The following is a 25070-nucleotide window of genomic DNA, read 5'->3' on the forward strand; positions in this document are numbered from 1 at the left end:
GCTTGGTTGCAGTTATTATTGGTTTGACTGCAATATGTTTTTGATTTTCACCTTAACAGTTTTTATCTGATTTGGTAAAAAAAAAAAAAAAGACTTAAAGTAGACAAAGGTATATAACAATTAGAATAGTTACTCGTGAGTTGAGAGATCCAAGACAGAACCTGATGCTCATGACAGTTCTGACTTCTTTGCTTTTCACAACTACTTCAGGCTCTAAACTTCCATCAAACTTCAGTTATTAAAAATATTTTGTGTGTATAATTCTGAATTGTTCTAGTTAACATGTAGTATCTGGAATTTAAATTATTTTTGATTCTGTGTATTACATTTAAAATTAAATTTTTGTACTTTTAAATAATCTTTCCAATTTATATGACAGAGTGACCAATCCCAGTGTGAAGACAAATTATGGCAAACTATGCCACATAGGAAGTAATATATTTTAAGCAACAATTTTAATTGATACACACATACACACTCTCACACACACTTAGTACTATTATCAAAGCGCGTCATTATTTTGAAGGGACAAGACCTCAACAGCTTGCTCTGTCATTCTTAATATTAAAACATCTTTGGTGGCAACGATCAGACACCATGGACTTCCTTATCTGGGCTTACCTTTACTATTGGTTTTGAATCACCAAGAATTAATATTGATATTAATAATATTAATTAATTTTATAATTAATATTAATATTATTTCATCATCAGCCTTGTATCAAATTCTACTTTAATATAACAGATGTGTACAGAGTGAGCATGGTTGAGGGAAAAGAGATAAGGAGGAGACTGAGGCAGAGAGGGCAAAGCACACCTTCTGTGAGATAACCCTAACTTATTGAATTGGTTTAGATTATTTAATAATCAAATTAATAACGGACAAAAATAAAACCATACCCAATGAAAGCTCAACTCAAACAACAGACTAATTTGGTTTTATTTTCCCAGTGACTTGAGGTAAATACAGTGATCCATACACTCATCATGACCAGGTGTATGCGACATTTGGGGAAAGCTCACACTTACGATGAACTCACACTTACAGTACTGTGCATGGGACTCTCTTTTCACAATATTTTTTAGTAGCATGTACAAAAGTGATCAGCAGAGGTAAAATTTTCCACCCACTTCATTTTTATTTGGTATGTTTAGAGTCAGGTAAACATCAAGTGCTATGAGAAAAAAAAATTATATTTCTTTAAAAAATACACTAGGAGGAGAGATAATTTTCTTAGTGTAAAACTCAGCCTTTATTCTGTCAGGCCAAGTAATTATGGAAGCAAAACAAATCCACATTGTCTAATTAGGTCATTAAAAAAGCATAAATGCGTCATGGAAGTTTTTCTCCTGGCCTGAGACATAAAGTAAGACAATGAAAAGAGTCTGGTAATATAGAAAGGTTTCAAATTTGTTTCTTTTCAAAAAATAATAGGTCCTTTCATCTTTCTATTTCCCTTAGATGAAGACAGTTAATTTAGAGAGAAAATGTTTTAATTAGTTCAGAGTTTACCCTGATTGTATTTCAAAATATTTAACCAAAAACAGGAAGACAGAGAGAGGGGAAAACAGAAAATACATGGAAAAAATATCAAAGGAAGTGAATTAAAAATCAAGAGAGTGGGTTGTTGATCAAAATGTCTTTTGCAGAGACAAGACGAATATAAAATCTCTGTTCACATAAACACGAGCCATCGGGGATGGCAGAAAGCTCTCAGGAGGAATATACTGGCGTCCGCCTTTGGGGATGGAAATCCAGACTTTAATTACAGCTAACTTAAATAGAAACAAATGGCATGATCACGGTGCTGCTTCCTCTCTCGACTTACTGTCATTTCTTGAGTTTCAGAAAACTCATGGCTCCAAGCATTAAGTAACAAAATGGGGAAGAGAGAAGGCACATACCTGGGAGCCCCTTGGCCCTCGTTTGTGGTCCCATTCCGAGTGTCCCAGGAGCTGTAAGGTGACAACACAACTATGGTCAATTAAATGATCATGTGACGTGATCAATCTTTTTATTCTTTCTTTTGAAGAACAATTAAGTTACTGAAATCTGTGTTCTAATAGTAATACATTAAATAATCATTGTGAATAAATCAACACACCTGAAAACGTAAACTTGGAGTTTGATAGCAAGTGTTTCAACCTCTCGTTATTTTGAAGGTGCACATCAGTAGGTGACAAATAGAACTGGCAAATATAGAACTTTACTGTTCTTTGCCAGGAACATCCTAGATAGATGTCAAATCCTGTAAAGCTTTATTTGTATAGCATGAAGCTTCTAGTTAAGTAGGAAAATATGCTGAGTGATCTAATAGTGTAGTCTGACCTATTGTCACAAATAAGAACCAGAAGCTCAAAACATTTCAATAATCTTTTAATTCTATTTTGGTAATATCACCAAAACATGAGAGTTCTAAAAATAATAGTATGATATAGTGTGAAAGATGCCCCTGAAATCCCAACATGTATTTTTTTCTTCACAAAGACTATAAAATATCAAGTTATTTCCATTGTTGTAATAGCCCCCAGCTGTTCTGCCTACAAAGCAGGTTATTTATTTATTAGAAAAACATTTATAGAAGAGCTGGATGTGGTGGTGCACACCTGCAATCTCAGCTACTCAGGAGTCTGAGGCAGAAGGATGGAAGTTGGAGACCAGCCTCGGCAAGTTAGCAAGACCCCCAACTCAAAATAAAATTTAAAAGGGCTGGGGATGTAGCTCAGTGGTAGAGGGCTTGCTGAGCATGTGTGAGATCAAGTTCAATGCTCAGTATCCTCCCCCTATCCTCACCCACAAACAAATAAAAAAGAAAAGAAAATAATATTTACAGAAAGAATATTAAAGAAAGAAAAGATATCAACTGAGGGTACTGAAATTCATTTGTCCACCCAGCACACTTGCTCTTCACAAGAGCCAAAGAACTATTTGCAATAAAGTACTGTACCCCCAAGGTGGGCTATACATGTATTTATAGACATCATTTATTTTTCTGTAAGCAATGGCTTCTTAGAAGTAAGTTTTTCATGATAAAACAATAAAAAGATCAACTGAATGTTATTAAGAATTTTTCTATAATGATAAAAGGTTAATCTTTACTGAGGAACATAGAACAGTTAATAGAATACTTCTAAATAAAAATATTTTTTCATCAACCAAATATAAATTTTACCCATGGGAACATATAAGAATCCATTATGTTGAATAATTAAATCTAAAAATCTAATGTACAGCATAAGACCTAAAGTTAGTAATATTTATTGTAGATTTGGAAATTTGTTAAGAGAGTAAATCCTAGACACTGTTAAAACACACACACACACACACACCAAAAAAAAAAAAAAAGAACAGAAGAGAGAAAGTTAATGCAATGAGATGAGACGAGGGCATTTTCTTAACTGTAGTTATCACCTCACTATGTGTACTGATATCAACACATGATGATGTATAGCTATGTCTAAACCATAGAAAGAGCATCACTTAGAAAATATTACAAAGCAGAAAACAGCCTCCTGATTATTAAAACATTTTCTAAAAACCTAATCCCACATGTGGATAACCAAAATACAAATGAATGAAATATACTGGGTTGTTCGAAATACACACAGGTATATATCGCACCAAAATGATGAAAAATAAAATGTTAAAAAACAAGAGTAATGAATTATTCAACAAATGAAAAAAAAAAGAAATAGGCTTTTTTTTGGGGGAAAACATTATGAGTTTAACCTTATAACAAATACTAATTTGAATTCTACATTTGAAAGAATCAATTTATCTTAAAATATGAAATGGTAAATATAAAATAGAATAAAAATCTAGGTAAATATTAACCTGCTTTGGAAAATACAAATCAAACTTGAAATAAATGTGAACCTTTCCTTCCTCCCTCCTTCCCTCCCTCCCTCCCTCCCTCCCTCTCTCTCTCCCTTCCTCCTTTCCATTCCCTCCCTTCCCCTCCTCTTCTCTCCCATGCCCTCCAGTGCTGGCAACTGAACCCATGGCTTCATCCATGCTGGGCAAGTGCTCTATCACTGTGTTACAACCCCAGCCCTAAACTGTTTCCTTAAATATCTTTTTCCACCCTAAATCACAACATAGGACCAATTGATCTGGCTGTATAAAATTTTTAAATGTCTTTACAAATTTGCCACTGCTAAAATACCTGCAGTAAATAGTAGGTAAAATACAATGTTTAAGCACATTAAGAGTGCTGATGAATTTGAAAGAAACACAACTCTCATAGAAAACTTGAGAGAAGGATAGGAACAATTTACAGAAGAAAAAAAAATCAATACTTGATTCATTTATGGAAAAGTTTTAACTTTATTTGAAATGAAAGAAATTCAGTATAAACAATAAATCAGTATAAACAATATAATACTACTGCTGCCTATTAAATTAGGAAATTAATCAGGATGCAAAATGGATGAGTTAGGGAGAAATGTGAGCATATACATTGCTAGATTACAACATATATATGCATACTTAATGTATATAATTACATTTACAAACATTTATAAAACATGGATATAGTTACATATACCCAAATAGCCTTAGAAATTCATACCCTTTGAACTAGTAAAACCAAATGTAAAATTCCAATAATTATAATGTGTTAACCACCGTGTCTCCAACAAATGAGAAATTATCCAAGAAATGATAGTATACAAAAGAATAATATACAGCAATTAAAATTAAGCTTTCAAAGCCATTACACAAACATTGTGCCCCTGAGGTGGTACCCACGTGTAATACTAGCAATTCAACTCTGGAGGCCAAGGCAGAAGGATGGCAAGTTTGAGGCCAGTCTCAGCAGCTTAGAAAGACCCTATCTCAAAATAAAATAATTAAATAAAAAGGATGAGGGATGTAGCTCTGTGATAAAGTGCCCTGGTTGCAATCCTTAGTACCTGTCCCTGCCCCTCCCCCCCCCCAAAAAAACACTTGAGAAATACAGTTTAGTATGTGAAAAATATACCTAAATAATTTTAATCTACTCATTTTAGATAAGACTTAGCCAATCACTGTAGGCCTTGAAATTTCTTCAATGATTTATTTATAGTTAGTTTGGCTAGGATACAATTTTAGAAAAATTAACTCAGATGATCATTATGTAAAATTAGAAGCTTATATAATTGATATTTCTTTAATAATTTAGCTTTTTAATTATTCTAATTTATTGGCATTACTGCTAATGAATACCCATTAATACTAATTAAAATTTGATTATAATAAGGTTCACAAACACTAATCAAATAAAGAAACTGTATGATTTAGAAATATTTAAATTACAACATTTAATTAGTTGTCAACTAGAACTATCAAAAGCAATTCTTGGCACATTTCAATCATTTGCCTTATTAAGAACTTGGGAATATCTTGCATTAATAACTGGAAGACTAGATGCTTGTTTTTGGCAACTTTAACGATAAAATAAACTTGAGCACTGGGTTGCAAGTGAAATGATTTATCATAATCTTCTAAAAACATTTTATAAAAGGCTGGCTGTTATGGATGAGTTTAAACTCTCAGGGTTGGAATAATAATTCTGCATGGTATCACAGTTAAAAAAACTAAATACCAAATGCAAATTATAAATCAAAATATATTGATTTAAAAAAATAATATTTGACAATGACAATATATCAAGAAGTACACATTTTTTCTAGGGCCAGAACTAAAATATGAAGAGCACAGAATTCACTGCCCTCTTCCAATAACTAGCAAAAAAAGAGCAAAAACAGGGGCTGGGGTTGTAGCTCAGGGGTGCAGTGCTTGCCTAGTGTTAGTGAAGCACTGAGTTTGATTCTCAGCACCACTTAAAAATAAATAAATAAAATAAAGGTATTGTGTCCATCTACAACTAAAAAGAATATTAAAAAAATAAAACATTCAAAATGTATATTCATATTCAATGAACACAGAAGAGAAAAGTCAATTTGATAAATCACAAGTTGAACTTGTAAAACAAACTTCCATGTCTAAATCTGTCTTTTCCTTAAAGCATAAAATAGTACAATTTGTGAAATGTGATAAGTATCAGAGTTATTTCCTAGCATTATATGACAGTCTAATTTAGAGTGAAGAAATTCTATTTTGTCCTGTTCTTATGCATTTATATTACATATTATTATATTTGAAAGCTATAAGTTGAGCACATACATAAGCTTAAAATGCACACCACTGGTACATTTTTCCAAGTAATAAAGTTATAGAAATCTACATGCTAGGTGAAATATTGTAAACAGAAAAATAACTCTACCTGTGATACATGAGATGCTAGGACGTTCTCTAGTCAATAAGGAGGAGAGCATTGAAGGAAATGAACAGGATAGTTTCTCCTTTGGACTTGAGAAAACCACACAAAGATTTTTAGCATTAAAATTCTATTTTTAACTAAAATAATTGGAACCAAAATTTATCATTTATTATTTCGGGGTATAGAATTTATTGTGGCATCCTCTGTCATTTTGTTTCTTTAATGCAGAGACAGAGGCAACAGAGGAATGAGACCTGGATAGAGTGTCAAGACTACCTCTCTCCATGGGGATAGCACACTGGGAACTAGAGGGGAATTGGGGTAGAAGGAAAATAAGCTGCATCTTATAATAGCACATAATAACATGTACAATTTTATTCTGTAAAACTATTTTTGTATCGTAAGAACAATATCCTTGGATCATAAAGCATAGAATAAAATAAGCAGGACATTTTCAGTATTCCTTTTTAAAAAGTCATCCATAATGTGATGAAATGACTTACTAAATACTATAGACCATTTAACCTGAATAATCAGTGGAGAACATTTCTAGTATAGCAGAACTATAGGGCTAAATGTTTTGCAAAGTACTATAGACACTTCCCTATCCCCACTCTCCAGACTATTGATTATAACCAATAAAAAAAAACACTGTCCGTTAATCACAATAAAGAGTAAAAAAGACAGCTTGCAGAATGAAATCAGTGAAATTCCTAATTAAGTGCAAGCTGATGTTGATGTTCTATCAATGAGGAAGTCAAAACCCCCTTTCATTCAAACGGATGTATTAGTGTTAAATTGCCAGTGACCAAAGTACTCATTTCACATGCTCATGGGAATGATAAAAGACATTAATGGGTCCCAGGCAATGGGGAACAGAAGTAGATGCTGAAACTTTCTTTTTGCAATTTAGTTCATGTGGACTAAACCTTCCAGATAAAGGAAAAACAGCATGATGCTTGTGCAATTTTGGGGAAAAGTCCAGGAGTTTATTAACATAATACAACACTCTTTTGGGAAGAAGAATGCTCATAATTTTAAGATTAGTTATAGAAGGGATACTAGAAATATAAAACTGAGAAAGAGACCGACATTGGAAAAATGAACAAAAACATAGAAAATGAAAACATTCTTGTTGATAAGAATATATGGCTACTTAATTCAGGAAGAAAAAAAAATATGTTTGTCTCTCACCATCCAAAAAAAGGAATACCCTCTTGGCTACTGAACTTGTGATTAGTCCTCTGGGAAGGAACATTTTAATAAGCATCTTACCAGGAGGTCTGGGGACACACAGGTCAAAGGTTATGCCTACACATGGCAAACAAAAATCTTTCCATCTGATGAAGAAATCCTCTTGAAAGAAAGAAAGAAAGAAAAAGAGTATCCTTCCTGATCCCTCAGCTCTCATGAACTAAGGACAGGCAAAATAAGTCCCTCCCCTTTTAATATATTCCTAGCAAATCAACTATGCTCCCTTGACAAGAAACACAATCTGTTATATAAAGCACTTTGCAAATCCTAGCTTCTTGACACTGAGACATTTTCATCCTTATGGAATAAATTCTTCCCTCTATTTTATTTTTAATAATAAATTTCTACATCACAGTCCTCAGCTAACAGTATGTTGCGCAGCACGAAGTTCCAAGGAAAACACAACTGCTGCCAAATGCAGGATTTAAAAAGTTCACAGAAGCAGTGAAGTAGTCAGCATGGAAACAAAAAGGTTCTATCCAAGCACAGATATTTTAATAATGGCATGAGAAATGAAGACAGTCAAAAGTACATTTCTGTAAGTTAGATATTTTCATTTAATATCTTTCTTCCCTGCTTTACTTTCTCCTGGTGTTTGTTTATATAAAAATTAATGCCTTTTTAGGGACGTCTTGGGAGAAAACATCACCATGCCGGCTACTGAGGGTCTGAAAGCTGCAGGAAAGCTGTGATGAGATGGGGAAGTGGAAACTATTTTCTGCGTGTACTTAAAAAGGGCCAGGAGTTTGAGATAGGAAGTAAAAAGGTAATGACAGAGAGGAAGAGTCACACTTAGCTTTTGCACCACTTTCAAGAAAACCATGCTCTTTCACTTGTTGAAAATTACTAAAACATATTTTCAAAAGCATGAAAATAATATGCATCTAAAGAAGCAAAACTTACCATACAAACCACTTTGACTTTGTTTATTCATTGACTATTTACTGTATGTTTATTATGGACAAAGCATATAACTTATAAATCACACTTATAAATCAGTAAATGAAGGAAGATACCCTCTGCTTCCCGGCTCTTCTTCTAGTGGAAGGAACAGGGGAATATACAAACATAAACATACATCTACCTGATGAGGGTGCAGGTATAAAGAAGCTCAGAATACAGAGAAAGGATAGAGGAGGAGTGTGGAATGACAGTTTTCAAAAGCAGATCAGGGAAGTCCTCTGTGAGAAAATGACATTTTAGCAGAGATCTTGATTCAGACAGAGATCCAGACACAGAGATCTGGCGAAGGATCATGCTGCGCAGAACAATCAACACAGGCAAAGTCTCTGAAGCAGAACCAAAGAATGGTACATTTGAAGAGAAGTAAAGTGTATCTTAAGCACCAATTTATAAAGTGATCAGACCTTTGCAATCACAAATCATATATCTAGCACTTATTCCACTGAATTTGTAAATCCATCCAAAGTGTAATCATTAGTTCCAGAATATTCTTTAGATAAAAATGGAGGTAACAAGGATTCTCCATTCACCAAACTCTTAACTTAATTCCATTCAATACTACAAGAATTTATAGAACATGCACCATGGTGTACAAAGGCAACTTTATATTAATCGGAATAAATAGCACAATTTTATTATTCCTTTACATGGGCGATCTCTCATGAGTCATAAAGTGCAGACTGGGGATGAAGCTTAGTGATAGAGCACTTGCCTAGAATGAGCTAAGGCCCTGGGTTCAATCCCAAGAACTGCCAAAATAAAATGAATAACAAGTGCTTTGAACTACATATTTAGTACCATGGGCATAGAGTTTTCAATTTGATGATTAAATGTTCTTTAGCTTTGTCTATTGCTTTGGATGCTTCTCTTGGCATACATTTACTTGAATTTCTCCATATCTGTTTCGTCCCTCCAGAACTCCATGAGAGAAAATGGGCCTACCCCTGCCCAAGGACTCTCCCAGAGGCCAGTTCCCCGGACTGGGCAGATCTGTGACAGAACATTCAGGACAGCCCAATCTTTGTCTAGTCCTTTTAGGAAATTGCTCTTATTCCTTGGTGTTCCTTTCCTTGGCCCCTTGTCAATCTGGTAAGAAGGTCAAGACTACATTGTGCTCTTTAGAAAAGGGACACTGGAAGTCTGCTTTTGTTCTCTTGTTCTGGAGCTAAAGAAGAAAAGCTAAGACAATCACTGCACAGCCATAACTCCCAGGCACTGTTAGGCAGCCCTCCAGGCTTTACACTGAGGTTGGGTTCTAATGCAGATATGCCTAATACAGCTGGTGCTGAAAAAGATTTACCCTCCTCTGTAACTGAATTTACAAACTAGTAGACAACATGAACCCCTGTCCTGGGTAAATCAGATATGACTAGCAGCCAGTCTCATAAGCAGCTTCATAACTGCTGCTTCACATTCACAACCCCCAAATCCCTCCCACTTTGCAGTGATACTGATTTTATTGAAGATTCCATGGAGGGACTGAGACTCAGTCACATTATACACAATACAGCAAAAGGCTGTGAAAATATGCACCGTATATCTCAGAGCTTCACAAAGGTTTTTCTGTTTTTTTTTGTTTTTTTTGTTTTTTTTTTTGAGGGTTTTATTGTTATTTAGGGAGGCGGGGGTGGCAGCTGTCACCTCCTGGATGGGACAAGGGAAGTGAGTCTCTCAATTTACTGGTCCCACCTTTCCTGCCTTCAGGTGACCCAAGATCTAAATTTCCCAGGATAATTTAGCTTTTGTCTATACTCAAATCTTAAGTCTTCAGACAAATCAGCAGGCATACGGATTATTTAGAATTGACCCTTCTGAGAAACCATGGAGAACCTGAAAATATCACAATGTAAGACTGAAATTAGCAAAATTTTTTGGTTTGCTTTATAGTTGGTGATAACCGCTTGAATTTCATTGACTTGGCAAATACTTAAATCCCTGATTCTGACTTTGAACATTTCAATCCAGCAGCCAGTACAAATTCCATCCACACTGGGGAGTAAAGAGGTGCTGGACAGAGTGGAATTCAGAGTTCCCTATTTCTGATGAGGCTGATAATGAAGTTTCCACCCCTGGGATTAGAATGTTTTCATAATTTTATTTCTGTTCCTATACCCACAATGACCATCAATACCCTAATCCTGTATGCTGCCACTACTCTTACAAAGCTTCATTACTTTCATTTACTACATCTTGCCTATAGTGGTTACATGGAATTTTTGTAACTTTTATTGCTAATTTTCATCCTGGGTACTATTACTAATAATACAATCACATCAGTCTCAATAGTGCTTAAATAATTTCATATGAGGTATTTCTATGAAGAAATGACAATAAAGTAAAATATGCTTCTGAAAATCTGCATACCCTATTCTCCGATATATGTTCTCAATACACCCTGGTACATTAACATCTGGAAAAGTCTTAAGGGAAAGGAAATTAATTTAAACATTTCTAGAAACATTTGATCACAAAACCTTTTTGTTTAAAGAGAGATTAATAGTTTTCCATGGAACACATTTGGAACAATGTGTTTTTGAAATTTTTAAAATATGTTTCTTATACTTTATTTTGTATCATTATATTTTTAAAAGTCAGAGGTACATACGATCCCTATTTTTGGACATGGAAATGGAGTTCAAAGAGGTGAAACAGTAACATAACTAGCTAGTGGTTAAACATGGATTAAAACTTAGGTCAAATGGTTGCAAATCATGCACTTTGTCCTGCTGTACAACTTTTAGCAGTAAAAAATTATTGAGTCCAAACCAAGCATCGGGTCTTTGGCACTGGGGAATATTGGTGAGAAAAGAGAAAAAGACACCAGATGTTGTGTTCTTTCATGAAACTTGAGGCTGTTGTTAATGTGATGAGTTTATTTCTCCAAAATCCATTTTCTACCATCTAGTTTCCAACTTCTTTAAAATTATGGAATACAAGCAACATTTAATATTTCTGAAAGTTCTCAGAACAAGGATTCTCCAATCACCAAACTCTTACATTAACATCTGGAACATTAACATCTGGAAAAGTCTTAAGAGAAAGGAAATTAATTTAAACATTTTTAGAAATGCCATGTGCATTTCTAACTAAACTTTAAAATTTTGGATACAGAATTACCTGAACACCTATACTGAATTATATAATCAGGTGTTTAGCTATCCCAAATTCTCTGTTAGCACTTTTCATTGGTACCAATTAATCATTCCTGACTTCATTCATTCAAGCTTAACCAATATGCTGTACTTTATTAAAAATATTACAGGAGCGAGCCCATGATACTAAGAATTGTTAACTTAAACATTTGTTGTGCCTACAGAGAACATGGAGCTAGATGTGTTAACATTTGTTGAAAGAGTGTATGAATGAATGAAGTCAGGAATGATTAATTGGTACCAATGAAATGTGCTTGAACAACAGAGATCAAACTGACTACTTGAAATCCCACCTCTCATATATGTTTAGTCTCACCAGTTACATGATCTTGGTGCACAGTAAAGACTCATTAAATGTTAGCTATTATTTTTATCTTTATGAATAATTACATGTTATTTAGAGGTCACCATATTTTAATTCCTTAAGGAAAGCATAATTAAGATAACATGTGGTTACTCTCTATTAATCCAGAATGGGAAAAAAACCTGATCCCTTAACCACTTCAATATATAATTAATACAATTTGACCAAATTTATAATTTTAAAAAATCATGTGTCATTACATAAGAGTAACAAGTAACACATGCATTACCATGGCATCTACAAAATCTACTAATTCGACTCAGACTGATTTTCTGTATAAGAATTGGAAAATCCACATACTAACACTACTGGGTCCCCTTGGTGATGAGAGGCAATGGAGTGGCTTAATAAAGAGTAGGAAAGGATCAGTTCCAAATAAGAAGTTCAGTTAGAACGAGAGCCATGAGAGCTTGCCTGTTCAATATGGAAGGGACCTGCATCTTGTGTGGTTGAAAACACAATCAAATATCTAATGCAAGTGGTAGATCTCAAAACACAAGCAAACAAAACACATAAACAAAGCCCCTCAAAATTGAATAGAAACCGAGTGCGGTAGCTCACACCTGTAATCTCAGTAGTTCAGAAGTCTGAGGACGGAGGATTGTGAGTTCAAAGCTAACCTCAACAACTTAGCAAGACACTTGGCAACTCAGCAAGACCCTGTCTCTAAATAAAATGCAAAAATGGCTGGGGATGTGGCTCAGGGGTTGATCACTGCTGGATTCAATCCTCTGTACCCATTCCTGCCAAAAATCAATTGAAATGTTTTTAAAATAACACAATATATTTTTTAAGAACAAAACAAAGTGTGGCTTTCTTATGAAATATGAAAGCATTATGACTTTAATTTATTAACTCTATGAACTTTTCTTCAAGTAAAACCCAAACCTGTGAGCATCTGAATGTGACTATAAGTTTGTGTTTTATAGTATGTTAAACTCTTGGATTATTCCTGCCAATTGAGGTAACTGAGTAGGAAATATAAGAATTAAAATAACAATAAAGGCCTTGTGTATTATTTCTAGCTCTTCACCTGTTATTTTCACAGAGGATCATGCTAATAGTCATATATCCCTATATATTTAGATTTCATTTATGCAAGGTCCCATCAAAGGACTCATTCAAGGCTATTTTCCCCAGAAAATTTTTAAAACTTAGCCAGACCCACTGGGGGAAACCTCATGAAACTAATCTATAAAATTGATCTCTTTTCCTGGTTAAAAAAAAAAATTGGAAGTCCTAGAGAAAATAATGAAATCCAGACATAGCCTCAGTTGGGGCAAAAGTTTTTAACTCAACAAGATTTATGAGGTCCTGCATTTGGATAGCATTTTGTTTCTCCCTTTTTTAAAATCAAATATTCTGATTTACTTCATTTGTTACAAACAACACAATTTCCTTGACTTTAGCATTAAAATGAATAATGTGTGTTCAAAGTGGAAAATTACTTTGATCCCCAAATAGTTTACCTTAGTAGACATATATATCCACACATATACATATTTACATACATATAACTATATATGTATCATTTATACAAAGCCTTAAGCATATATATATACACACATATACATATGTCTGATGTATATGTATATATATATATATATATTTTATATGTGCGTGTGTATGTGTGTGTATAAACCACTGAGCTTCTAAGCTGTTACAAAATACAAAAATACAAAATACAACAAAACCAAATAAATCAAAAGAAAATTCTCTATGTAATTCATTCATTTTAGAAACAGTCTTAAAAATAAAACAACCATGAAACTTTTTAAAGTAAATCTCAATAATTCATGTGACTTAATATACTGAACTGATTTTAAGTCTTATAAATGACAAAACACTGAATTCATTTTTAAACAATTTCTCTTAATCTGAAAGTTCTATTTTTCCAAAAATGCTTTTTACAAAATTTTTATAGTCTTATTTCATTCAAAGCTTAGCCACATTTTTCATCAGTGCCAGAAAAGATTCAGCAAAAAAGACAATATTTCAAATGCTCTCTGTGCTACTTCCTCTTTCCCAAACAACTTCACTTTGGTGGTGGGGGTTGTTGATAAAAACAGAGCTTTAGGGGCAGAGAACATATAAGCCTGCCCCATTATATGCCCTGAGTTTCTTTCTTTTTTTTTTTTTCCTCTGAATTTGTTACTACCAATATGACTTTGACTTCCACTTTCTACAATTAGTAGATTTTAGCAAGCCATGTGCATTTCTTTCCAGATTGTTAAGTGTTGCTGGAAATTACCGTGAGACCTAAAGACATTTCTTTAGACCAGAGTTAGAGGGTATCTACATTCCCAAATTTGACTTGACCTTCAATTCTCCTTCATTATTCCAAGACCCAATCAATATAATAAAAGTAATTTCAAGGGTATATTTACGCTAAAAACCAATATTCTTGCACAGAAATAAAGTTGTCTCAGCAATTTATTCCTTTTGGTGTTACATTATGTTGTTTACATGATATTATGTGTGTTATATTTTATGTGTGTTAAGGATGAAGAAAAAGAAACTGGAATAAAAGATAACATGGCAAATTAGAAAGGGAAGAAAGCCAGGGAAGAGTGGGAGTTAAAATCGTATGTATTTAATTAAGGTGGGTAGAAATGAAGACACAAAAAATTAACATTCCTATGAACTTGTCTGCCTTTGTTCTTACATCACATAGTAGAACTGAGAGACTTATTCACTTTTTTTTTCCCCCTTAAGCAACTATCATGTACCAAAGCCTTTACTGAAGACAAAACAAAAATAAAAGGGAGGAGGACAAAAAACCAGGGGAGAGTGGGAGAGTGGTAAGAATCCAAAAGTGAATCTCCTGAGAAGAAATTCAAGAAACTAGGAAAACAGCTAACACAATAATGGCTATTTAAAAACATTATTCAGGTTTATATGGGAGAGAACTTTACTGACGTATTGATTTTCCCTTGATCTTGTCAATTGGAATTAATCATATAAAATGGATAGAATTCTTGGCTCATTTGATTATATATCTAAATTGAAAACTCTGGATTATTTTCAGAAGACTAGAATCTTAAAGAATGTATCCACTTTTGAAAAGCCCACTAAACATATTTTCTTGGCTTCTGTGATTTGGAGAGTTAAGTGTTCCACAATAAAAAAAATGGTTCACCATGTTCACATATTCTAAAAGTGGGGTGTGGGTGGGATGGAGCATATCAAACAAAATAGTTAGAAATTTCCATGTGATAGCCAAAATGCTCCAATAAAATTGCCACAGAAAATTCTTTAGTCTCTTATCCTTTGTTGAGAGATTGAAGAATTAGAACTAAAGAATTCAAAACTAATCAGGGCAGGTTAGGTGGATCAGGTAGATTTACCTTAGTGGTAGAATGCTTCCTTAACATGCTTAAGGCCCTGAGTTTGATCCTCAACACAGCCAATGATAATAACAACCACCATCACCACCACAACAACAAATGATCAGAAAGTCACATTTGAAAATTGAAAGCTAATATCTATCACAGAAGTATTAGGGTGATTTTCCTATTAGCTGACACTCGTTCTGTTTTGGAAGCTATCATGGGCAAATGACTATTCTTGCATTATTTCTGGCTACAATGTGCCCAAAATGCTAAAAAAAAAAAAAAAAAAAAAAAAAAAAAAAAAACTCCTCAGAAGATGGACACTTCACTTTGTTAAAAAAAAAAAAAAATCAGTAAATTATGCCAAGGCATAGTTCATAATCCTAAATTATTATTTTTTTTTTTTGCAAATTCCATGTATTCAAAGACTTCATTGGAATGAAAAACAGGACCCCTTAGAATAGTTCAGATCCTAATTTATTATATATAGACAGTTTTATTTTTGAAAGAGAAATTTGAGACAGATTCTGATATTTGATTCATAAGTCACTATTAGAAAATGTTTTAAAAATTGAATTTATTTACTGCCTCCCATATTTTCAGGTTTGTCCCAAATAAACATTTGTAACTGCTGAAAAAAAAATTGACTTTATTAAATTGGTGGAGATCTTGTTCCAAGTCACTCTCTTTTTTTTTGCTGACTTAACAATCCAGGTCCTGTTCAAGTTACTGTGTATATTTCAGTGCATTTATTGAGTCTTTATAACCCTACATAATGGTCAAGGGTAGATTCTGGAGTTGAATTTCTTGTACTCAAATTTCAACTTCACTTTAACTGGCTTCATGGATCAGGATAAGTTACTCTATTATTTCTAGGTTCAGTTTGCTCATTTATACAGTGTGGATGATATAATAATATTATCTACTTGACATAATCTTTAAGAAGCACAAAGACTTTATGAAGCACAAATGAAATAATCAATGTTAAGACTGTTCAAAGACTTTTTCCTTGTTTTGGAGTTAGGTTTGAACTTACCGCTATAAACTACAAGGATTGAACACTCCAGACACTTCTCAGAGGAGGACATACAATCAATCCACAAGCACATGAGAAAATGCTCACCATCTCTAGCAATCAGAGAAATGCAAATCAAAACCACCCTAAGATACCATTTCACTCCTGTAAGATTGGCAGCCATTATGAAGTCAAACAACAATAAGTGTTGGCGAGGATGTGGGGAAAAGGGCACACTTGTTCACTGCTGGTGGGACTGCAAAATGGTGAGGCCAATTTGGAAAGCAGTATGGAGATTCCTGGGAAAGCTGGGAATGGATCCACCATTTGACCCAGCTATTGCCCTTCTTGGACTATTCCCTGAGGACCTTAAAAGAGCACACTATACGGATACGGCCACATCAATGATTATAGCAGCACAATTCACAATAGCTAGACTGTGGAACCAACCTAGATGCCCTTCAATAAATGAGTGGATAAAAAAATTGTGGCAGCTATACACAATGGAGTATTATGCAGCACTAAGAAACGACAAAATCATAGAATTTTCAGGGAAATGGATGGCATTAGAGCAGATTATGCTAAGTGAAGCTAGCCAAGCCCTAAAAAACAAATGTCAAATGTCTTCTTTGATATAAAGAGAGCCACTAAGAATAGAACAGGAAGGAAGAGCATGAGGAAAAGACTAACAGTAAACTAAGACGAATGGGGGGAGAGAAAGGAAGAGAGAAGGGAAAACATATGGAAATGGTAGGAGACCTTCAGTGATACACAAAATTATAAGAGGTTATGAGGGGCAAGGGGGTGGGGGGGAAAAAAGGGGAGAGAATTGAACAACAGCAGAGGAGGTAGAGAGGGAAGATGGGAGGGGAGGGGAGGGGAGGGGGGATAGTAGGGGATAGGAAAGGTAGCAGAATACAACAGTCACTAATATGCCATTATGTAAAAATGTGAGTATGTAACAGAAGTGAGTATGTATTATGTATTTGGGGAGTTCAAAACCCAATTGAGTCGAATGTATGAAAGATGATATGTCTTGAGCTCTGTAATGTTTTGAACAATCAATAAAAAAAAAAAATAGAGGAAAGGGGGAAATCAGAGTGTAAATAGAGTGAGTCCATGATTCTATTTCTTTGAATGATGTTTCCAGCATTTGAGATGTTCCACTAACACCACCAGTAGATGTTCTACTAATACAGATCTTGCTGAAACCCAAGTATTTCAACTAATCCTATTCTGGATGCTATGGAATAGAGCAAGAGTGACCTGCTATTGTTTCAAATAAAGCATTTTGACCATCAAAAAAAAAAGGATTGAACACTCTTCACCCTGATCCTAGAATGAATTTTCTGGTTTCTTAGCACTGTAGGCTCATTTGCAATTTTCAGGTTTCATTTCAAATAACATCTCCTCAGAGACACTTTGCACAACTGATCAATTATCCATGTATCCATCAATCTAAACTATCCATTCATCTAATACTAACGAATATGAACTGAAAACTTGCCCTACACCAGGCTTGGTGCTAAGGGATGGGTAGGGAGCAAACACGATCCAGTGTAAACTCCTCTTTTCCCCATTATTCTTCACATATGACCATGTCTGTTTCCTGCACTTACTGCAATACAAAATGATCCTGGTCTAATTATTTCATTACTTGCTTTTGATTTTCTCCAATTTAGAAAGTTTCATGATAGCAGAAGCCTCTTTGGTCTTTGTTGTGTGCACTGTGAAGGGCACAAGTAAGGGTCAAAATAAATATTTAGAGAATGACTGACTGGCTTTCCAGGAGGAAATTCAATAAGGAAAGTCAAGTAGTTTGTAAATTTAAATAGTGAGGAGTTGATCAAAAAATTTCACTCTTGTTAAACTACTTTTTGGTCCTCAATTTCATTCAGCCAATTCTCTTGCTTCAGATAAGTGTTTCATAAAATATGTTTGTAAAATTATAATCAAATAAAGACCTATTGTTTTAAAATCCAGTGGCAACTCTTGATGAAAACGTAGATAGTGTGAGGTGCTAAAAGTTCAGGGATGTAAACAAAAGGATCCAAATACAAAAGAGGCTTTGCCCTTCATTTGAACTCAGAACTTTCCACCTGTTGTTCCTTCCCTTGGTGAGAAACACTGCTACTTTCCCGGACCATACACACATTTTGTTCTTCCCTATTCACAGAACCCCAGTTTATAGAGAGAGCAGTGGGCCAGCTAAGAAACTCCATTTCCCAGCCTCAGTTCTCTTCCAGATCAGGAGGTCACGGGACACAGTCCTGGCCCATAAGATACAAGAAGAAGTCACTTTGTGAAGCTTCCAAGAAAACTCTTTAAAAAGGGGGAAACCTTGGCTAGCGTCTCTCTTTGGCCTTCTTGTTCTCCCATCCTGCCTGTCTGGAAGCAATACAGGATTCTGGAAATGAAGCAATGACTCTCTGATATGAAGTGACCATGAGGCAAAGATAATAGCCTCTGAACCAACATCCTGCAGCCATGAAAATGTCATCATTGAGTTCTATTTCAGCAGACATGTGTGAATGCAAACACACACACACACACACACACATGCATACAAGTACACACAATTTCTAATGGAACAGTAGCAATAAAAGCTGCCAACAAAGACATACCAGCAAAGGCCCTGAGAATAGAAAAGAAAAAGATCTACATACATTAACTGACTATGGATTTGTTACCAAGCAAAAGCATAACATCCTAACTAATTGCTACAAAGAGAAAACAAACTTATCATATCAGTTTGATATGCATTACAGAATCTGAAATTGAGATTTTTTTGGGGGGAAAGGACTTTAGAAATGTTGGGTATGACAGATGTTATTCTTCATATAGAATGTCACATGCCTTCAATAGTGTGACCGAAGAGAACAAAAAAATAAAGCAAATAGCATTTCTAAAATATAATCTTAGAAATTAAATTTATTTATCATGGAGCATGTTGTATACCATAAAGCATAGTCTGAGAAATAATGAAATTAAGAACTGTTGTGTAAAATTTTATATCTTTAATTTTAAAAATGAAGAATTTAAGAGAATACAAAAAAATAAGCACTGCTCAAATAATCATGGCAATAAACACTAATCTTGAGATCTTGTCGAAGTTTCATTTCTAAAATAAATACAGAACAACCAAGGTATCAAGAAAGTAAAAAGACAAGCCAGAAAAAGGGTGGGAAACCTTGGTAAATTATAAATATAATAAAGAACTTTTGTCAAGAATACTTGTATGAAGAATACAGAACTCTTACACTTTAACAATACAATGAAAACACTCTAATTAAAAAATGAAATTGAATGCAGTGGCACACACCTGTAATCCCAGCAGCTTGGGAGGCTGAAACAGGAGGATTGCAAATTTAAAGCCAGCCTCAGAAATTTACCAAGAGCCTGTTTCCCTCCTCCCAGGAAGTGCAGGGGCTGGAAATGTAGCTGAGTGGTAAAATACACTTTAGTTAAATTGCTAGTACCCTAAATAAATAAATAAAAATTAATTAATTAATTAATTAATATAAAATAAACAGGCAAAAGATTGAATAGATACTTCTCTAATGAAGGTATACAAATGGTCACTAAGCACGTGGAAAGATGTTCAACCTCATTAGCTATGGAGGAAAAGCAAACCAAAGCCACAATGAGCACCATACCACTAGAATGGCTACAATAATACGTTAAAAAATAAAAACACTTATTGTTGTTTGTCTTCATAATAGCTGCCATCCTGACTGGAGTGAGATGGTAACTTAGTTTTGATTTGCATTCCTCTAAATGCTAGAGATGATGAACATTTTTTCATATACTTGTTGAATGATTGAATATCCTCTTCTGAGAAGTGTCTGTTCATGTCCTTGGCCCATTTATTGATTGGGTTATTTGTTTTTTTGGTGTTTAGCTTTTGGAGTTCTTTATATACCCTAGAGATTAGTGCTCTATCTGATGTGTGGGGAGTAAAAATTTGCTCCCAAGATGTAGGCTCTCTATTGACCTCACAGATTGTTTCTTTTGCTGAGAAGAAACTTTTTAGTTTGATTCCGTCCCATTTATTGATTCTTGGTTTTAATTCTTGCGCTATAGAAGTCCTATTAAGGAAGTTGGGGCCTAATCCCACATGATGGAGATTAGGGCCTACTTTTTCTTCTATTAGATGCAGGGTCTCTGGTTGTATTCCTAAATCCTTAATCCATTTTGAATTGAGTTACGGCAGCTATTATGAAGATAAACAACAATAACTGTTGGTGAGGATGTGGGGGAAAAGACACACTCATACATTGCTGGTAGGACTGCAAATTGGTGCAGCCAATATGGAAAGCAATATGGAGACTCCTTGGAAATCTGGGAATGGAACCACCATTTGACCCAGCTGTCCCTCTCCTCAGACTATACCCAAAGGACTTAAAAACAGCATACTGCAAGGACACATACCATATCAATGTTTATAGCAGCACAATTCACAATAGCTAAACTGTGGAGCCAACCTAGATGCCCTTCAGTATATGAATGGATAAAAAAATGTGGCATATATACACAATGGAATATTACTCAGCCATAAAAGAGAATAAAATCATGGCTTTTGCAGGTAAATGGATGGAGTTGGAGAAGATAATGCTAAGTGAAGTTAGCTAATCCCCCCAAAACAAATGCTGAATGTTTTCTCTGATATAAGGAGGCTGACTCATAGTGGAGTAAGGAGGGGGAGCATGGAGGATTAGATGAATTCTAGACAGGGAAGATGGGTGAGAGGGATAGGGAGGGGGCAGGGGATTAGCAAGAACGGTGGAATGTGATAGACATTATTATCCAAAGTACATTATCCAAAGACATGAATTGATGGGAACATACTCTATATACAGAGGTATGAAAAATTGTTCTATATGTGTAATAAGAATTGTGATGCATTCCACTGTCACGTATTTTAAAAAATAAAACCAATAAAAAAATAAAAAAATAAAAGTATTCACTTAGAGAAAAATAAATAAATATATACATAAAATAACACTCTTCATTGATGAGAATGTGGAGAATTAGACTTCATATTTTGCTAGTGAAATTGCTAAGAAATTTAGCCACTTTGTAAATCCATTAGGCAGCATCTCAAAATGTTAAATATGGAATTACCATGATCTAGCAATTTTGTTGCTGAGTATTACATACCCAAGAGCAAGGAAAATATACTATGAACATATGAAAATAAATATCCAGAGGAAGCATTATTAAAAAATAGCTGAAAAACAAAAACAAACTAGAAACAACTCAAAAGTTTATAAACTAATCCACAAGAAACAGAGTATTTCACACAATGGAATATCGGCAATAAGAAGGAATGAAGTACTGATACATGCTACAACATGAGTAAACCTTTAAAAGCATATGCTAAGCAAAAGAGTCCAACCACAGAAGATCACAAATAGCTTGATTCCTTTTATAATTTCAGAATAGGCAAATCTATACAGAAAGAAAGTAGGTAGTGAGTTCACCTGAGCTGGAGGTGGTAGGGAGGCAAGTGAGAATAGAAAGTGGAAGCCAAGGAGCACAGGGTTACTTGATGGGACACAAGTGTCTTGAATCGGTCATGATGGTCAGGCAACTCTGAAAACAGTGAAAACCACTGAGGTGTATACTTTCACTGGGAAAGCATTAAGGTATGTGAATCATATTTCAGTGATACCTCCATGTACACACACACGTACACACACACACACACACACACACACACACACACACACACACACACCTCAAACTAAAGGAGTTCCTTAAGGAAAAACCAATAAATATTAAATCTGTCTCTTCAAATTTGGGAAGTGCTGTTGAAAATACTGTGGAATGGAGACTTCTCGTTAATTCTTTATGTGTAAGATATTTTAGTGGTATTAAACAGTGCATATAAACATGGCTTATTCCTAACAGAAGTGCAAACTACGTACATGGTGATCATTATTCCTATTACTAGCGAATCTGGAATTATTTAGGAGTTTTTCACTTACACTAGTTCCACCTGCCAAGTCCGAACCAAAGGGAGATTTTGTCAAGTACTTATATTGTTTATATTTCTGAATTGACTCCAGGAATAATTCTCCACTGAAGAGGTACAGTATCTAACATTTTTTGATTTGTTATCTTAATAAATGTGGTTCTCACAGTAGCTTTCATTTTCCTTTTCTCTCTTAGCAAAGCACCCGCCCCTACACACACACACACACACACACACACATAATTTGAGAGCCAATTTCAGCACTATGGTAGGTTTTTAAAATTTATTTTAATAACCTTCCAGTAGTGTTTCAATTCATATTCTGACCAATACATGACCTTTCATATGTATTAACAATAATAATCACATCAACCACTGGACACATCAAGAGCTGTTGGATGCGGCCTACATGTTGCAGACAAAGTTCTGGCCATTTCATATTAATAGAGGAAAAAGATAAATGAGCAAATTAGAATAAAATGTAAGCACACAAAATATTTTCTTTTTCCTATCAGTATTCAGGTCTGTGTGCAGACATACACTAAATATCTTCTATGCATTTTTTTAAATCCCCTAAAATAGCACTTAGAGCACCATCTCTCATAAATGTTGCAACTATGACATACAGAGAACTCTACTGTTCAGATCTGACAAAGGTCTCACAGAGAGAACTGTGTACAGCAAGGAGCGCCATTGGTATACTAGCACTTGCCCTCTACATATTATTGCTCCATGTATGAGGAATTAAAATGCTTTTAAATCACAAATATAGAACTAATGTAGTCTTCCTTGAGAGCTAAAGGCATTGGTGAAAGCAGACCTAAAAACAAGCTGTGGTGTTTAGTGCGGTGGCAAACTCCAGTAATCCTAAGGACTTGGGAGGTTGAGGCACAAGGATCACAAGTTCAAGACCAAACTTGGCAATTTAGTGAGACCCCATCTCAAAAGATACAAAAGGCTGGGGTTGAAGCTCAGGAGTAGAGCCCTCCTGGGTTCAATTTGTAGCCCTGCTTTAACAAAATACCAAAAAAAAAAATACAAAAAAAAAAAAAAAAAAACAAACTGTGATGCTTGAGTTGTATATACCTTTTAAGGTATATACAGGAAACTACCAGGGATGTGGGAGAATTCTAGAAAGACTGGGGTTGAGGTATACAGAACTTTGTACATGAAGTTAAGAAGTTCAGAATATATTTTAAAAGCAAGAGAATATATGCCAAATATTTCAAAGTACAAATTCTATGAGCATAGGCAAAGACAAGTCCACCATTATAGCAGCATCCTGTTTGTCTGATAGGGAACCTGTAAGAAGGAAACTGATGGCAAAATCACTTAGAAGTCCCCTTCTAAATGTAGAGTCAAAATAACATTTTTTTAAAAAAAAATCAATTTCATTCTCATTCCCTTACTATTTCCCAAAGGAAAAACCTAGTCAATTCAAGACATATTTGAATTGGCATACAAGCCTCTCACCTTTCACACTTAGTGATTAATGACATAAAATATTCATGATCTCATTGGTGTATTTGCATGAGGTTACAACAGTGTCAACAGGTATAATTAAGCAAAGAAGAGCAAATAATAAATAGAGAATCCAGATAAAGGAGACAGGATTGGTAATGCAAGGGGTAGGGAGGTCTTACTCTTCTTCATTTCAATAGGTAATTGAAATCTCAATTGCAACCTGAGCCTCCTTAAAGATCCCTAAGCCAGAAAATGCGTCCAAAGGTCTAGCATCGTTGCCAAGCACTCAGATTTCCATTTTTTTTCTTTTTAATTACACAGATTAGTGTGAGGGGCTATCTCACTCAGAACACTGCCCTGGAAGTATAAATGTAAATATGAATCAGAAGATTTTCTTATGACATATATCCTTTCAATCCCTTCAATCAATATAAATGTTTTGCCATTAGCCCCACTGCTACCCATTAAAGGTAAATCACACCCACATCTAAGACTAGAAAGGACCAAAAAATGGAGGATTTGAAGTAGCATATGGAGAAAGCCTTCAGAAAGTCAAGATCAGACATTCCTTGATAAGGAGGTTCACATTACACACACAACATTGTTCATTAATGCAGTAATTATTGGGCACTTCCTACCTGCCAGACACAGGTTATGCAAGAGAGATAAAAAGCTGTGTGAGTCTGTAGCCTAAGGAACTCTCATCCTCTAGAGGGCCACAGAACATATACATGAAGAACTACAGTATTTTTTAAGTCCCTATCAATGACAAGAAAGGCTACACAAACCATTTAATATGTGATTCACAGACTGAAGTGGGTTTTAACAGAGAAATGGAAGGAGATAGGAGGCCTTGGAGGACCAATGCTGGTGGATGAACACCCACGCTAGTCAATGCTGAGATGAGAAAGTACCTGGGTGATTTGCTCAGGAAAAAGAAAACCAGCTAGCTTGTTGACAACCAGTACTCAGGTATGCATGCGGTCGTTAGCACAGTGCCAGCAGCATTGGATAACAGTCTGCATGGTAGAATGTAAAATGCAGGAAAAGAGGGGTGGTAAATTCTGAATGCCAATTTTGAAGGACTTGATATGGCCGGTGGAGAACTTGGGAAAAGGGCACCCTCGGTTTGCCAATTGGTCTCTGCTTGGTTCAGATTTGTTCTTTAGGAAGACAGTATCTCCAAGAGTAGGTCTAATTGATGTGGCGTCTGTTGAAGGTGGGAGTCCACCAGCAGAAAGAACTGTCACCAACAATCCTACAGCCTGGGAAGGGAAAGCAGGACT

The 25070-nt window shown here is 34.9% G+C and overlaps 1 protein-coding gene across 1 annotated transcript in view; it reads right to left on the minus strand.

The window, feature by feature from the left end:
* The window catches only part of Pde3a (phosphodiesterase 3A), a 312546-nt gene that overhangs the window by 110684 nt on the left and 176792 nt on the right, over nt 1–25070 (minus strand). Inside the window, exon 3 of the mRNA XM_013360177.4 lies at nt 1906–1956. Within this exon, the coding sequence (XP_013215631.3) occupies nt 1906–1956 (51 nt within the window). The remainder of the gene's footprint in view (nt 1–1905; nt 1957–25070) is intronic.

Source organism: Ictidomys tridecemlineatus, chromosome 6, assembly GCF_052094955.1.
Source record: "Ictidomys tridecemlineatus isolate mIctTri1 chromosome 6, mIctTri1.hap1, whole genome shotgun sequence".
Classification (NCBI taxonomy): Eukaryota; Metazoa; Chordata; class Mammalia; order Rodentia; family Sciuridae; genus Ictidomys; species Ictidomys tridecemlineatus.